General features: G+C 35.7%; 1 protein-coding gene across 2 annotated transcripts in view; it reads right to left on the minus strand.

Moving 5' to 3' along the window:
- LOC150101996 (uncharacterized) overlaps positions 1–17,807 on the minus strand; it is a 141,710-nt gene that overhangs the window by 79,877 nt on the left and 44,026 nt on the right. For both annotated transcript variants that reach the window (XM_090400122.1, XM_090400121.1), the window contains exons 4-5: positions 11,907–12,057; positions 172–765 (exon numbers count right to left, since the gene is read on the minus strand). In XM_090400122.1, the coding sequence (XP_090256248.1) occupies positions 172–765; positions 11,907–12,057 (745 nt within the window). The remainder of the gene's footprint in view (positions 1–171; positions 766–11,906; positions 12,058–17,807) is intronic.

The raw sequence follows: 17,807 nt of genomic DNA on the forward strand, positions 1-17,807 counted from the left end.
CAGCAACAAATAGTTATCTCCAGATTTCAGTTCAAAGCACTATCTCTCTCTCACACACACACACACAAAAAAAGTTTGACTTGAAAGAATATATTATTTTGGCTTGTAGATGTATAGATAAGGCACAAAATTTCATTCTAGCCAATGTATTTGATTGCCACATGAACTTACCTTGACCTCCAAATCCTCCACGTACAGGTGGTCCAAAACCTCCAACTGGTGGTGCTCCATAGGGATCTGATCCATGTCCTTGTGGTGGTGGAACAGGACCACCACCCTGAGCAGGAGGTGGGGGGCCTGATGGATATGATCCAGGAGGCCTTGAATAATCCTGATTTGGTGGCGGATGACTTCCATAACCCTGTGGAGGGGGTGGCATATTATGTGGAGGAGGGGGTTGGCCTTGTGGGGCTGCTCCAGGAGGTGGTGCTGCAGTTGGTGGAGCTGATGAACTATATCCTTGAGATGGAGGAGGTTGAGACTGTGGAGGTGGCTGATTACCATATGTTGATGCTACTGCTGCACCTGGCTGGCCATATGAGCTCGCTGCAGTATTTCCATAAGTACTATAAGCTGATGTTCCAGAGTATGAAGGTTGGGTTTGAGGTGCTCCAGCTGAACTATATGCTGTAGGAGCTGCATAACCTTGCTGACCCTGAGCTGGAGGTTGATTATAACCTGATGCTGGCTGTGTACCATAGCCAGTTGTGCCCTGGCCATAAGTACCACCTTGTGCCCCATAACCAGGGTATGTTGTTGACTGATCTAAAACAAATCACAGTAATAACATTAAGCAATTGAAAACGGGAGAGTACCATTTTTAATAGAAAAATTTTTGTAGCGAATTTTACAAAAGTATCATATGATACATATGAAGTTTGTAATGTGCAAACTTAACTATCTGTGTGTGTAATATATAATATATATATATATATATGTATAATAAGTATAAAATAAAACCATGCAGTCCCAGATACTCCAAAGACAAATACCATATCGTAAACCACAAAAAATAATGATCGTGGTGGCCTGCAGTAATGAATTATAAAGAAAAGGGAAGGGTTTTAAATTTTTATTAAATCAAGCCACTTACCTGAATGTAACTGTGAAAGGGGTTTCACTAGTCCTACTATACAAACTGTGACCTCTAGCTATTAAGGACAGGGATTAATGATATGTCATGAAACTCTGTCATGAGTTGCCCTATCCTGAAATTACTTCAGGTGCAAACTTTGTTTGCTTACACTTGGATAAAGAATTAAACCATGAATATAATTTCTTGGCATCTTTAATTTATGGTATAACAAAGTGGAAAATTATCCAACATCTGTCTATAATTCAGAGTATTTTAATAATAAGATATGACACCTTTTGGCTACACATGGAAATATGACTCTGTATTACTTCAACCTTGGTATCACCTCTGGGTGTGGCTCCCAATGATGAGACCTCAGTAAAGGTCAAAACCAGTCTGGGTAGTGACCCATCCCATAATGCATAGCATCAGGCAAGTGATGTGAAGTCATTAGCTTCTATATACAAGTTGCTCTGTCCTGAAATTACTTCAGGTGCAAACTTTGTTTGCTTGCACTTGGATAAAGAATTAAACCAAGAATATAATTTCTTGGCAGCTTTAACTTATATATATGTGAAGGAAACTGCATAACCTTGCCAACACCGAGCTATACGATGATTTGATTAAGGTGCATTTTACATTAAAAACCAACTTAGCATGATTAATTAAGATAAGGTAATATATAGACACTGAACAGTATTGCTGCTTATTGAATTAATGACAAAAATAGATGCCATAACATTAATGTACAGAGATCTCATTCATTATTATGACAGCTGAAAGCAGAGCTATATTTGTGGTATGAATGCCATTATCCCAGCACAATTTTATAAGATAGTTCCTGCCCATGAAAGGTTCTATAGTATATTTGTACTATGGATGAGCTAAAGATTTTTTTTTCTTGTATTTTTATTCATTTTTACCTAGTCCAGAAACCCTGCTCTAGAGACACAATGTGAATTTTAGGCCTCCAGCAAGCAAAGCAGTGGATAATTTGGCAGATACACTAAACAAGAGGATAATTTTGAATGTCAGGCAATATCAAATAGGCTGAAGCAAATAAACATCAAAATCAGGAATTAGACAATCGTAACTATAGTCTCACAGAAAGTTCTATTAAAGAAGTGGGTGAATTTTTTTAGTAATCAAAGAAGATTGCTGATAAAGAAAAAGTTAACACAGAGAAGGAAATACCAGACAAAGAAATGTTCGAGAAAATTTGGTGAAAAGAGCAAAGCTAATAATAATAATTGTACGTGTTGAATTTCTGTCAAAGACAGACTAGCATTACCAACAAAGATGTGTATGCACAAATTCACATGAAGAGAAGATACAAGAAATAAGTTCAATGACCATGTTATTGTTGATAGCAATATCTTCACATTAGTTTTGGACCATAGAGTATAAAGGGGGTTCTGAAATGGGAAGTTACCATCATTTAGTTTTGAGCAGGATGAAACTGAATATAGTGAAAAGAAAAGTATGTAAGAAAGTTTTAAAAAATAAAAGTTGGATAGCAGAAACAGAGTACTGTGAAAGAAATCAGAAATCATAAAAACTGAAGATAAAAATATCCTAGATGCCTGGAGTAATTTCTATGAAAGACTGCTAAATGAAATGAGCAGTGGTAGAAAAGCTACCAGGCATCTGAAATTTGGAAAAGCAACTGGATAACTTAACCAGAAATGTCCAAAGATGGAGGTATAAAAATTTTACAGCAGCTGCATGACAATCTGAATGTTAAAGTCCAGATGACTGGAAGAGCTCTTGTAGTACTCATCTCTCTCTCTCTCTATATATAAAAAACAATGAGAATTATATATGAATTTTCCTACTCGGTATTGCAGGTAATATTTATACAAGTATACTGAGAGTAAGGATTAACACAAAGAACCCCAAGATAATGATAACGGGCAGAAAAATAGGAGATAATGCAAAGATGAGATGTGGAGGAAAGATTTCAATATTTAGGTAGTTGGATCTCAGAGAAAGGAACTTCAGAGTTGGACATTAGAAACAGAATAGGTAAAGGCTAAATTGGCATTTATGGAAATGAAGAGAATTTAATAAATAAGAATATTAAAATAGGTGTGAGAATTGGAATAGTTAAAGCAACAGTTTGGAGTATTGCAAATTATGGAAGTGAGTCATGGACACTCAGAAAGAGATATCGAAAGAATTAATGCATTGGAAATGTGGTGTTATAGAAGGATGGAAAAGATTAGCTATACAGAGAGAATATCAAATCAAGAGGTTTTAAAAAGAGTTGGGATGGAAAGAACACTACCTTAAAAACATTATGCAAAGAAAGACTAGATTTGCAGGACATCTGACAAGAACTATATTACAAGGGAAAGTTGAAGGGAAGAGAAGACGTGGAAGGCCAAAAGAGTGGTTTAATGACATCGTGGAATGGACTAGTTTAAGAATGACGGAGGCAACAGACCAAAGAGAAATGAAGAGCTGCTCATCAGCTGTAACCCTTTTTTTAGAGGATGCTACTGGACGACGACGATACTGAGACAGGCTAAGAAAAATTGTGAAAGGAAACTTGGAGAAGAAAAAGTAGGATTGAGACCATAGAAGTCTACCAGGACCAGATTTTCACTTTAACAGATCAGAGAATATAAAGATCTGTATTGAACTCTTGTAGATCTAGAGAAGGTCAACAGAAAAAGGTGTTAAAAATATTACAATTCTATGATATAAACGGGATTATAACTAGAAATACAAGATCTATATTATATACGAATTGTAAGTCCAGTAAGATGTAAAATAATGCACACAATTCTTTGATCTCCATTGTTAATATAAACACACACACAATGAAATAAAGCAGCATTAAACCTAAAAAACATTAAAAATTTGGAGATATTAATCTTTACTTTATGCACGTCATATTCTTAATTAAATCTAGTACAGGTATGACTGGCTAGGTTCCCGAGATTTCCGGCATAAATTGAAGCAAAACTATAAGTAGGAACATATGTAAATATATTAGGTTCCGTTTGAAGATTTTCAGTAAATTAACACAAAATACTGGTTTTATTTTATGAAATTTATATACTGAAAATTGTATAATGTTTAAGAAAAAGAAAATTTACTGCTTTAAAAACGACTGTGTGGTTTACTTCTTTTCTGATAAAAAGTTATAGTATTGCTAGCATGGCAAGAGTAGTGTTGCACTCTTGTGAATCCAGAATGTAGTCAGGCCAAACCTAATGCCAGATGCCGATTAATACACGATTTTGACACCTTACTCTATGCCAGTGAAATGTTGGAGATTCCTTTCATCATGGCCTATGACTTCTGCTAGTCTCTCACTGTGACATCATTGAACACTTGTAGAATAGCTTCAACACTTCCCAAGTGTTGTCTGTAAGTAATAAGCAATATCCCCCTTGAAAGGGGATACTGTTCCTTGATCCATGGAAAAGTGAGCTTGTGTTTGGTGGAAGGTAGACAATCTTGACCTCTATATCATTGATATTAACCTTTTGGCATCCTGTTGTCTAGACAGCAGTGATAGTTCTTAGTGAGTGTTATTTTATTTTAATGATTTAAAAATTTTAAAATTTTAGACCTTAGTTTAATGATTTAGTATTATAGTTTAATTACAATGTTGGGATCATCTGCATCCAGGAAGTCATGAGTCATCATCCCCTTCAATTGTGATCTAGGAGAGATGCAAAAGTGAAGCATCGTAAACAGTCATATCTGTACAAATCTTGCTGGATTCCTGAACTAAATAAATGCTATAGCAAAATTGGTATGAAAACCACAAATAAAAATATTACAAAAAGAGACAGGAATACTGAAATTTTCAACTGCAAGTAAACCATTTCAGCTAAGATGAAAATGGCAAATTATATCAACTTTATCTATATTCTACATTATAGTGTAGCTGACAAAGGAAAAGATTGATTTGAAAATCAAGACGTAAAAAATCATAATAAATAAATATGGATTTCATTTACATAAATTTATTATTTTTGTAGAATTTTCAGCTGTTTCATAGCCATTATTGCTACAGCAGGAAGAGATAAATATAAAGACAATTAAATTGAAAGTGTGTGATATGATGTGTGCAATCAACTGCAGGAGGATAATTCCATCTACATTAGAATTCAAGGAATAAAATAAAATAAAACGTCAAATTTAACTAATTATATATTTTTTATGAAACACATGAATGATGAGTATTAGGATAACTTCTTGAAATAGATAAAATTTAATATAATCATTCTTGCTGAGGTTAGGACTGTGAATGTATGCTTTGCAGATCTCTTTATACAATCTTTGTGCATGATAAAAACAATTACTTCAGGAAACTTAGTCTTCTATTTCGAGATCTGCACATAGGTACACTGATAGAGACCTGACTCAATCACTAATTAATAAATGCAATAGTCTCCTAGATGATATTCATTCTTGGGATGAAGAGATCATTAGAAATCCAAGAATTCATCATGCTTTACCTCCCACTTTATGGTCTTTCCAAGTTGCATAAAGAAATTGTTCCATTGAGACCTACAGTGAACTGTATAGGCTGTCCAACTTAAAAACTCTCAAGACATCTAATCATCTCTGCAGCTTTTGTTAAAAATTCAGTAGATTAAGAATAAAATTTCAGGGTTATCCTTACAACACACAGATCTTTTAACAAATTTTCATGTACTTTGACTCTTCACAAATATCCCTCTGGATGATACAATAGGATTACTACATAATGATTTTCTTCCTGATATTATAAAATCATTCAATTTTGTCATTAATTCAGGATACTTAAGTTACCAAAACAAACTATACAAGCAGACAGAAGGAACAGCTATGGGATTTCCCATTTTCTCAAATCTAAGTAGTTATTTCATGGAACGTTTTGAACATATTCTGTGTTTTTTCATTCATTTGGTACAATGTTCATTTTTTTGTTATATGGAAGTCTTCTTTGTCCAATCTCCATGAATTTATTGACAAAATTTAATAAGCTCAACTCGAAATCTGGCAAATACATTAATGCTGCTATTTTACATCATTACCTCTGTCAAAAATACAATGTAGTTAAATCTTTAGTTGACAGAGCTCATAAAATTTGTTTAAGTAATTCTCTTTTAAACAACAAACTGTCTATTATCAAAGCTATTTTCATTTTTCATGGTTATAATGCAAAAACAATCGATAAAATAATTATAGCCTTCATCTTAATCTTCCTTGAGAAGCAGTTGCCTAGAATTTCTTCCATGTTAAAGGGCTATTGGAAAAAAAATTTCAAGACCTCGTCAGATTGACCTGCAAATCTCTTTCCGTCCAGGTCAGAAACTAAATACCTTCCCCATCTCTCCAAACACAAATATCCTCCTCCTCCTCCCTTTTACTGGCGTTTAGCTAACATGCCTTCTCTAGTAAGTACAGAATTCAGTGGAATAATATTAAAGTTCTACACAAGTTATTTTCTTCTGGAAAGATGGTATAAAGTAAGCTGCAAAGCACACACTCACAACCCTAACCTCAACAAAAATGATTACATTAAACTTTTTTTAATTTTGGGAAGCTATCCTAACGTAATACAGGTATCCCTTGATATATGCAGTATCAAATTTGATTAGTGCGGCCCAAAAAGTTTGAAAATAAGCAAAGCATTAGACTTGGTCAATGAAACCGATCAGATCAAGTGGTACGAGTCGTGTTCCAATGTTAGTAACTCACTCTCGGCCTCAGTCTCAGTGCTTCAATTTATCAGCAGAGCGTGGCACGTACAGACATATATGTGTATGTATTACAGTGTACGCTTACGGCCTATCTGCATATCACGTAATTTTCAAATTATGTAAAGCATTACCCTTCGTAACTATGGCCTCGAAAAAGAGTAATAAATGAAAACTTATTACTTTGGATATTAAAATTGACATTATTAAAAGGTTTGATAATGGAGAAAGCAAAGCAAACATTGGAAGAGCTCTAGGCTTTGGTAAATCAACTATACGAGCCATTTTAAATAAAGCGACTGAGTGCCACGAACAAGGCAAAGTGGCATCTGAATCTTTGAGTATGCAGTGTACTAGGAATAGAAGCCCATTCATGACCAAAATGGAAGATTTACTATTTCTTTGGCTAGAAGATTGTAATCAGAAGCATATTCTCATCAACAGCAATAATCTTAGGCTCAAGGCTTTAAGTCTTTTTTCTACACTTATAAAAAGAAAACAAATATCAAGATGCGACTGCAACATTTTCTGCAAGCAAAGGCTAGTTAAAAAATTTCAAATCTCGATCTGGAATGAAAAATGTAAAATTAACAGGCAAAGCAGCAAGTGCTGATAAAGATGTTGCAGCCAGATATCCAGCTGAATTAAAGAAAATAATCAAAGAAAATGGGTACGACAATCGTCAAATATTCAACGTAGATGAAACTAGCCTGTTTTGAAAGAAAATGCCAACAAAAACATTTTTAGCAAGAAAATAACATACCACACCTGGTTATAAAGCATCCAAAGATCGCTTAACACTTTTACTTAGAGGTAATTCCGAAGGTGATTTCAAATGAAAGGCAATGCTAATTTATTGAACAATGAACCCAAGGGCTTTTAAGAGTGTAACAAACAATCCCTTCCAGTAATATGGGAATCAAATAAAAAGGCATGGCTTACCAAACAGTTCTTTGAAGAATGGTTCACTTCAAATTTTTGTCCTGCAGTTGAAAAATACTGCAATGAAAATAATTTAGCTTTCAAAGTTCTTTTAGTATTGCACAATGAACCTGGACATCCCACCTCACTTATTTAAATAGTAATGCGCAGGTTGTATTTTTACCACCGATTTTTACATCTTTGATACAGCCTATGGACCAGAAAGTCATTTCTGCATTCAAGGCTTACTACATTAGAAGAACTTTCGCCCAGGCAATTCAAGCTATAACTGGAGACAATCCAATCACTCTAGAGGAATTTTGGAAAAAATACGATATTAAACAAGCAGTTATAAAGATTCACGAGTCTTGGGAAGAAGTGACAGGCAACTGTATGAGAGCAGTCTGGAAGAATCTTTTGCCTGAATCTGCAAATAATTTTGATATTCTATTAATCCTGTCGACGAAGTTATCGATAATATTGTTTTGATTGGAAGTGCTCTTGGCTTTGAGAATGTCGATTCAGAAAATATTCGGGAATTATTGGAATCACATCCAAAAGACCTAAGTAATGAAGATCTTCTTGGAATCGAACAGGCATACAAAGAGGAAGAAGAAAAGGAAGATGTATCTAAAGAAATCACTATCAAAGAACTTGAAGAATTGTTTAGGATAATTGAGAAGGCAAAAGAACTTAATACTAGAGATAGATCCTAATGTAGAGAGAAGCATGAACATTAGTCACGGTTCAGATAAACAAATTGATTGTTATTGCAAAATCATGGAGGAGAAAAAAAAGCTACCACTGTTCAATTTATATTAGATAAGTTTTTATGTAACAAATATGTATAAATAATATATATAAATACATGTCACTTTAAAAAATTAAATGTTTAAATTTTTATATTTTGCAGGATTCATTATAATTATTCCCATTAATTTTTAATATTGAATAATGCGTTTTGATATATGCAGTGTCCATTGAGGATTAATTAACTGCATATATCAAGGGATACCTGTACTCATCATTCATGTATTTCATAAAAATTGTAAATAATTATTCAAATTTGAAATTTATTTTATTCCCTTGAAATCTATTAATGTAGATGGAGTTTTCCTGCAGTTGATAACACATATACACATATATCATGTGCTCTCAATGTAATTGTTCGTTATGTTTATCTCTTCCTACTGTATCGAAAATGTCTATGAAATAGCTGAAAACTCTACAAAAATATATAAATTAAGTGGCAACCGTAGTTATTATTATAATGACAATCAGTTGGCATCCACCCAATGGAAGCAAGCTTATATACATGGCCAATTTCAAAAAGTCAATAAATGTCTATCAAATAATCAACCTATTGCTCTCACTTCAGTTTTGTCCAAAGTAATGGAAAAGATGATCAACAGTCAACTTTGACACATGGAGAACTATCAGCTAATAGTGACCACCAATATGGATTTCTTGCAAAAATCTTCTTCACTTACTTGTGATAATGCTCAGCTTAAGAGTCAAGATCAGATTTCACTTCTCAAACTGACTTACTTCAAATCTTTCTATAGCATCCTCATATCCCATAAACACTTGGCATTCTTTTTGCCCAAGATGGTACTTGCCTTCTGACAGTATAAATCCCAAATCTGACTAACCTTGGAATACTGCTATCAATGTTTGGGATGTACACTTAAGGCCTCCCTAAAACTTCTTCAGAAAAGGAATATTTGGTTGATTAATGACACCTTTCTGACACTCTCTTCAGTCACTGACTCAGAAGATAAGCTTCCTTACTCTCTCTTTTACAGAGATTTTTATGGTCACTGTTCAGCAGAACTAGCATTCATTATGCCTGCCATTTTTCTGCTAGATATATATAGAAATTTGAGCAAGAGTTGCAATACTCCTTTATAGTATTGCAACTATAGTATTACATACTCACCAAATCCGCTACTCTGTCATTTTTCATACCATATATCTCAGTTCTGCTGACTTATGTCCACAAATAGCATTTACTTGCTCCAGCTCTGATGTGTGGGAGTAATATTAAAAAAATAAATATAGATATAAGAAAATTAGTAAAACTTGTATTCTAAGTTCTGAAAGTTATATGAAAAGGAGAGAAATTAGTCAAAACATTAAAAGTAGCTGTATAGAAGACATTGATGAAACAATTTTAACTTATGGATCTAAGAGCTGGATTAGAAATACAGCAGTTGATAAAAGATTGAAGACCACAGATATATGATAGACGAGAAAAATTAGGAAAATGAACAGGTATAGTACACCCATACTTTAGGAAGCTTCACTTGGAGACTTGCCAAGAATAGTCTATTCGTGCTGAAGGGGAGGGGAGGGAGAAATGAAGGATGTACGAATTGGTCGCCAACATGCAAAATCACATGCTTTATACATGTGTAGAGGCTGTGCTGTGAGGACATCATGTTGGAGGCTTAATGGATTTTTTACAACACTCAAAAATAATTAAAATAAAATTTAATACTTCCTATATTTCGTCCTAGTCACTAGGACATCTGCGGGGATTACAAAAACAATTAATGTAACATATACACAAATAACAAACAATACTAAGCCCAACCACATGGGTGACACTAAAGTCCTATCTAGGTAGAGTGCCCTCTAAGGGCAGTAATAAATCATGTTAGAGGCTTAATGGATTTTTTACAACTACTGCTGTAAAACTGCCCTTAGAGGGCGCTCTACCTAGATAGGACTTTAGTGTCACCCATGTGGTTGGGCTTAGTATTGTTTGTTATTTGTGTATATGTTACATTAATTGTTTTTGTAATCCCCGCAGATGTCCTAGTGACTAGGACGAAATATAGGAAGTATTAAATTTTATTTTAATTATTTTTGAGTGTTGTAAAAAATCCATTAAGCCTCCAACATCACATGCTTTATAGGTAAAATTTTCCAACTGTTATACAAGCAACATAGTTAACACTTTAAAAACTACAATGATCATAAAAGAGAAGTTAATTTTCCAACGTGTAATAATAAACAACTCATCTCCCACAATACGGATTGATTATCCTATTATTGGAATGGATTCTCTTTCTGTTGACATGCGCAGGAGTGTCGAAGGGCCCCTGAATCTGTGGGCATACTATAGCATCAATGGCAGAATCATTAAAAATGAAGATATAAGGAAGAACCAGAACGTGTTAGTATTTAGGAATGTGTGAACATGAACAGAGCTAAAAACAGAACAGTTAGCAAAGCAGGTGTTTGATATCAGGAAAAGCCTCAGAGCAAATTGGTATGGATTGATGCAGTAAGAAGCACCTTAGTAGACTAAACATTAGATCTGACAATACTGGAATCCTGACAGATGAGACTAAGTTGGAGGATGTTAGCAATAGTATAAGCTTTTCATGTATAGTATAATGTATACCTCCCCCAAACATACATACATATTAGGAATATGTATGTTTTTCAGGGGAGGGGGGGAATGATGACTCACTGTTTTAAAATGATAATTTTGTAATCAGTTAATCAAGGATTGTACAAAGGCATATTTTCGCTTAGTTTTGTTTATCTGTTCACTTATAAATTGCATCATCCTGAACCATTTTGTCCTTAATATTTAAATCAAAGTTCAGATGGTTCAAGGAACTCAGGGCACTATGAGAGAGGCGCACAGAATCTCTAAGAAAATTTGCAATCACATTCAATTAATGATTTTGTTTGAATTCAGTGTATTTCTTCACATGCTAATCTGATTGATTTAACCTATTGATTTAAATAAGTGACAAAAATTGCCCCAGTTCTATCTGTAGTTCTTTTTATAACACATGGGATAATATTACAGACATTTCCCTTTCTCATGCTTAAACATCTGGTAACACCCAAAAAGGTGTTTATGCTATCTTGTGAAATGTACTTGAAAATCTCTCCAGTTTCTGTACATTAAATTTGATTAGAATAATCTATTCTGCAATCATTAATTATGCTATTTTTCAAATTTAAATATCAAAAGCAGAGATTATGTAAACCCTGCCTAGTCCTACTATTAGAATCTTTTCATTATTCTTCGATTATGAAGTTTATATAGATGCCACTGTACTAGCTTAAACTTTGTACAGTTATTGTAAAAGAAAACAATCCTGGTTCCTCAAAACTCAATTATGCTTTATCAAATCAAATGAAGTAAAAAAAATTATGATCATATGTAAAGTAATACTTACTTTGTGCAGCAGGATATGCCGAGGCTGGCTGCTGACCATAGTTATAGGGCTGTGAAGACTGAGCATACTGATCTTGGCCATAACTGCTATATGTAGTGGTCCCAGTGTTAGCACCACCCCAACCAGCTGGTTGCTGCTGTTGTTGCTGCTGCTACAAATGATATATTTTAAGAGGTTATCTAAATTATGCAATACCAGTAATTTATTAAATTTTATGACTCAAATTCATTTTCAAATACAGATTAAAGTATTTGAAATTTAATGGATTTTTTACAACACTCAGAAAGGATTAAAACAGAATTTAATACTTCCTATATTTCGTCCTAGTCGCTAGGACATCTATGGGGATTACAAAAACAACTAATGTAACATTAACACAAATATCATACAATACTAAGTCCAACTACGTGGGTGACACTAAAGTCCTATCTAGGTGGAGCGCCCTCTAAGGGCAGTTGTAGGTGGCCTGGAATGTAAGGTGGGACCTCTGGTGATGAGTGTTTCCCAAATCTTCGGAAGCTTAATGCAACCATATTTATGAAGATTCGGTTGATTTCTGAGAGCTGCTGCTGCTTCTAAGAATAGTCTCTCTCGAATTTGCTGTGGTGGAGCATGGTGGTTTTCTTCCATGATACCCTGTGGCTGGTGTCCAAGACATGGTCAGCCAAGCCTGAATGACCATAGTTGTGTTTACAGATGTAAGATCTGTGTTCCTCCAGGTGGATGGATGCTGATCTGCCTGTCTGTCTCCAAAGTACGCTAGCTTACAGGAACAGGGTACTTTGTAAACTCCAGGCAGAGAGAGAGAGGAGGGAGCTGATCTTTCGTAGAATGGATAAGGGTAGCAAGTTTGCGGTGGGACTTATATGCTGTGTGTAGGTTGTACTTTTTTAGAATCTTGGCTATTTTTTCAGATGTGCCACGGATGTAGGGTATGGTGATGGCATTTTTAAAATCTTGTTGACGAGAAGGATGGGGAATGGGGGAGGATCTGATTATTTTTTTGATAATGTGATCGCTGTAGCCATTGGAGAGGAAAGTGCTGTGTATCTGGTTAAGCACAGCAGTGAGGGTGGTTCCACTGGAACAAAGATTGTGGGCTCTCTTGGTAAGAGTTTTAATGTGTTGAGAGGGGTGGTGGTGGTGGGAGAGTTTGTGAATGTATCTGCCTGTGTGTGTGGGTTTTCTGTATACAGTTAAGGCAAGTGTATCATTAGGCAGGCGTGTAACTAAGGTGTCTAGGAAGGGTAAACAATTGCTCTTTTCCTTTTCCATAGTAAACTGGATTCTTGGATGTAGGCTATTGAGAAGACTGAGGAAGGAGTCTAACGTGTCTGGGCCATGAGGTCAAATAGAGAACACATCATCTACATATCTTAGCCAGATAGAAGGTTTGAGTGGGGCTGAGAAAAACAAGCCATAGACTCAGCCCCACTCAAACCTTCTATCTGGCTAAGATATGTAGATGATGTGTTCTCTATTTGACCTCATGGCCCAGACACGTTAGACTCCTTCCTCAGTCTTCTCAATAGCCTACATCCAAGAATCCAGTTTACTATGGAAAAGGAAAAGAGCAATTGTTTACCCTTCCTAGACACCTTAGTTACACGCCTGCCTAATGATACACTTGCCTTAACTGTATACAGAAAACCCACACACACAGGCAGATACATTCACAAACTCTCCCACCACCACCACCCCTCTCAACAATATGGCATTATTAAAACTCTTACCAAGAGAACCCACAATCTTTGTTCCAGTGAAACCGCCCTCACTACTGTGCTTAACCACATACACAGCACTTTCCTCTCTAATGGCTACAGCGATCACAGTATCAAAAAAATAATCAGATCCTTCCCCAATCCCCATCCTTCTCATCAACAAGATTTTAAAAATGCCATCACCATACCCCTACATCCGTGGCACATCTGAAAAAATAGCCAAGATTCTAAAAAAGTACAACCTATACACAGCATATAAGTCCCACCGCAAACTTGCTACCCTTATCCTTTCTACGAAAGATCAGCTCCCTCCTCTCTCTCTGCCTGGAGTTTACAAAGTACCCTGATACAACATGATACTTTAAGTTCCTGGTTTGTCTGTCCAAAGCCAGCATACTTTGGACAGACAGGCAGATCAGCATCCATTCGCCTGGAGGAACACAAGTCTTACATCTGTAAACACAACTATGGTCATTCAGGCTTGGCTGACCATGTCTTGGACACCAGCCACAGGGTATCATGGAAGAAAACCACCATGCTCCACCACAGCAAATTCAAGAAAGAGAGACTATTCTTAGAAGCAGCAGCAGCTCTCAGAAATCAACCAAATCTTCATAAATATGGTTGCATTAAGCTTCCAAAGATTTGGGAAACACTCATCACCAGAGGTCCCACCTTACATTCCAGGCCACGTACAACCGCTCTTAGCGGGCGCTCCACCTAGATAGGACTTTAGTATCACCCATGTGGTTGGGCTTAGTATTGTATGATATTTGTGTTAATGTTACATTAGTTGTTTTTGTAATCCCCGTAGATGTCCTAGCGACTAGGACGAAATATAGGAAGTATTAAATTCTGTTTTAATCTTTTCTGAGTTGTAAAAATTCCATTAAGCCTCCAACATGGTATTTTAAGTGGTCTATCTGATATCCTTCTATATGTTTTGTTCATCACTTTTAGATATGCAAACCTTTAAATCTCAGAAGTAGCACAATTCTACTGTTGAAATATTTATAGTATTAAATAATATTATTGAAACTTTTTAGATTTTTCCAAATTTAAAAATTAGAATCATGATACTCAAATATTTAGTGTGAAAATAACCAACAAATGCAGTTCTAGTATCTCAAGCAATCATATTAAATGGAATACTGTATACCCACAGATGCAAGTCTTCCATACTTATAATCAATCCGTCTTCTGAGATGAGTTGTTTATTATTACATGTAGGAAAATTAAATTTTCTTTCATGAACATTGTACTTTTCAAAGTGATAACTATTTTGCTTGTATAACAGTCAGAAAATTTTACATATAAAGCATGTGATTTTGTGTGTTGGTGACCAGTTCATACATCCTCTATTTCTCCCCTTTAGCATGAATTGACCATTCTTGGCAATCTGCCAGACCGGGTTCTATGACCTGTGGGCATAAAATAGTCAATTCAGGATGCAAAAGTGGCTGTGGCCCTAAGGGGATGCTAGAAGTATCAGGAACAAGAGGAAGGAGTGTTTTGTACGGTACTGACTGGTGCAACCTGGTCAAAAGTTATAGGTGCAGGTGAGACTTGGCTAATAGCAGGTGTAGTTGCAGGGCTAGAATGAAGAATTTAGTATTTTCAAGGGAGGGATAGCAAAGGCAGGATTGGGGAAGGAGTACTATGATGACAGCAGATGAAATGCAGCCAATAAGAATAGAAGACAAGCAGCTGGATGGCAGTTCTTTTGAGGCAGTCCAGTGTGAGATAGAGGCCAACAGGACAAAATATGCCACTGGTTGCTGGTATAGGCTGTGGGGATTCTGGAATAATGCAGAAGCCATGCCATCAGCAAATTAGTATGAGAGCAGGTTAAGTAATTATGGAGAAAAATATCACATGGGAAAAAAGTATTCATACACTTATAGAGAAATAATTACTTGAGGTAACATGCGATGGAGAGGACTTGGGATAGTAATTGTTGGAGCTTTAATGGAATATTTACAGCACTAGGAAAGGATTAAAACTAATTTTAATGCTTCCAACATTTTGCCTCAGTCACTGAGACATCTTCAGGGATTACAAATAACTCTTGTAACACACACTCAAATAAAACAATATTAAGTGAAACACATGGGTTTCACTAATGCCCGTAGAGGGCATACCACCTAAATAAGACTCTAAAGTCTTATTTAGGTGGTGTGCCCTCTACAGGCATTTGTAGGAGGCCTAGGATGTAAAGTGGGACCACTGATAATGTTTCCCAAATTTTGGGCAGTTTATGCAACCAGATTTGTTTAAATTAGGTTGATTTCTGAGTGCCGCCGCAGTTTCTAAAAACAGACTTTCTTTTTTTAATTTACTATGGTGGAGCATGGTGGGTTTTCTCCAGATCCTGTGAGTTATATCCAAAACATAGTCATGACCAGTCATGATTGCAGATGTACGATTTGTGTTCTTCTTAACGGATGATTGCTGATCTACCCATCTCTCTGAATCAGCAAACACCAGTTTATATAAACCAACTATATAAAGTATATAAACAAACTTTCAGGAACAGGGTACTTTATATACTCCAGGCACTGAGAGAGCTAATCTTTGTTAGAAAGGATAAGGGTAGCAAGTTTACGGTGAGGCTAAAATGCTGTGTCGAGGTTGTACTTTAAGAACCTGGCTATTTTTTCTGAAATCCTTCTGAAGAGATGGCTGGGGAATGGGAGAGGAACTGATTTTTTTTTTTTTTCTAATTCTGTAATCACTGTAGCCATTGGAAACCAACATCAAGACTTTTAAGAGAAACAATAGTTTCCTGCTTCATTCTCATTTACTGTGTGTAGTGCCTGCATGCACGTGTCTTTATTTTAAGTTGCTGTGAAGATGGCAACGTGACATTGCCGAAATATTGGAAATATAGATTAAAGTTTAATTTATATCCTGTGTACGTTGTAAATTCCTTAAAGCATGTTTAACCAGCGTCTAAGCCTTTCTAAGAGAAAGATCTATTGATTCGAGTTTGTGAATATATCTGCCTATGTTAGTAGATTTTTCTATATACAGTGAAGGAAAGGTTACCATTAGGAAGAATGTTACTAAGGTGTCTAGGAAGGGTAAACTATTGTTATTTTCCTTTCCCATCGTAATAAGGATTCTTGGATGTAGGCTATCGAAATGACCAAGAAAAGAGTAAGATGTCTGGGCCTCAACACACAAACTTAGGAGGTTGCAAAACATGGGGAATTTTTGGTCAAGGATTAAATGTGAAACAACAAAGCATGTGATTCTGACATGCTTATGAGGAAGGGTGGCACTGTGCCATGGCATAAAAACCTGAGGGACTTTTAGCAGTGCATGGGAAATAGACGAGGATTACTTGGAAGAAGCCATATCAGATTGTATAACCAAGGTCAAGAGGGCTAATCAGGTAGATGTTCAATGGATGAAAAGTATCATGAGAAGAATTTAAAAAAAATAATAATAATAATAATAATAAAACATGGAGGACATATATAAGTAAGGAGAAAGGTGACCAGCAAGCTCATAAACAGTACAAGGGCAAGACAAGAAAGGTGATTAGCATGGTAAGGAAGGCAGAATCAGATTATCAGAAGAAACTGACCAAGCAGGCAAAATAAATGGAAGGATAACTGCAATAAGTGCTGATTATGGCAACAGTTTAATTACTGAGTGGCCACCTTGCAAGAATATATCATACAAGTGAGGTTATTGCTATGACAGGGAATGACTGAGAACAGCAGTGGATGAATTGGAGGTTCTTAGGATACTGCAGAATCCGAATATAAATATGGTGTGGGATTAGATGGTATATCAGCTTATGGTTTACAAAAGAAAGGTACAAAAGAACTGGCAATGACTCTGACTAGGCTGTTTAAGTCTCATTTCTGGCAATCCCAAGGAAATGGAAAGAGAGTAAAATAATTTCTTTTGCATAAGGACTGGTCTGCAACTGCAAATTGAAAGCCAGTCCTTATGCAAAAGAAATTATTAACTTTCTATAATAGTGACAGCTCAGTTGGATAAAGGGAATGGCTACATAATACTGCTAGATTTTAAAAAGACAATTGATAGAATACCACATGGAACTGTTATGTAAATTAGGATAAATGGGATATGAAACTGTTTAACATGCATACAAGGGTAGCATGTGGAGGAGCAGAATCCAGGAGAAAGCAGTTGACTAGTGATG

The sequence above is a fragment of the Typopeltis vanoorti genome, chromosome 11 (assembly GCF_054136105.1).
Source record: "Typopeltis vanoorti isolate ZY-2024b chromosome 11, IOZ_Tvanoo_1.0, whole genome shotgun sequence".
Taxonomy (NCBI): domain Eukaryota; kingdom Metazoa; phylum Arthropoda; class Arachnida; order Uropygi; family Thelyphonidae; genus Typopeltis; species Typopeltis vanoorti.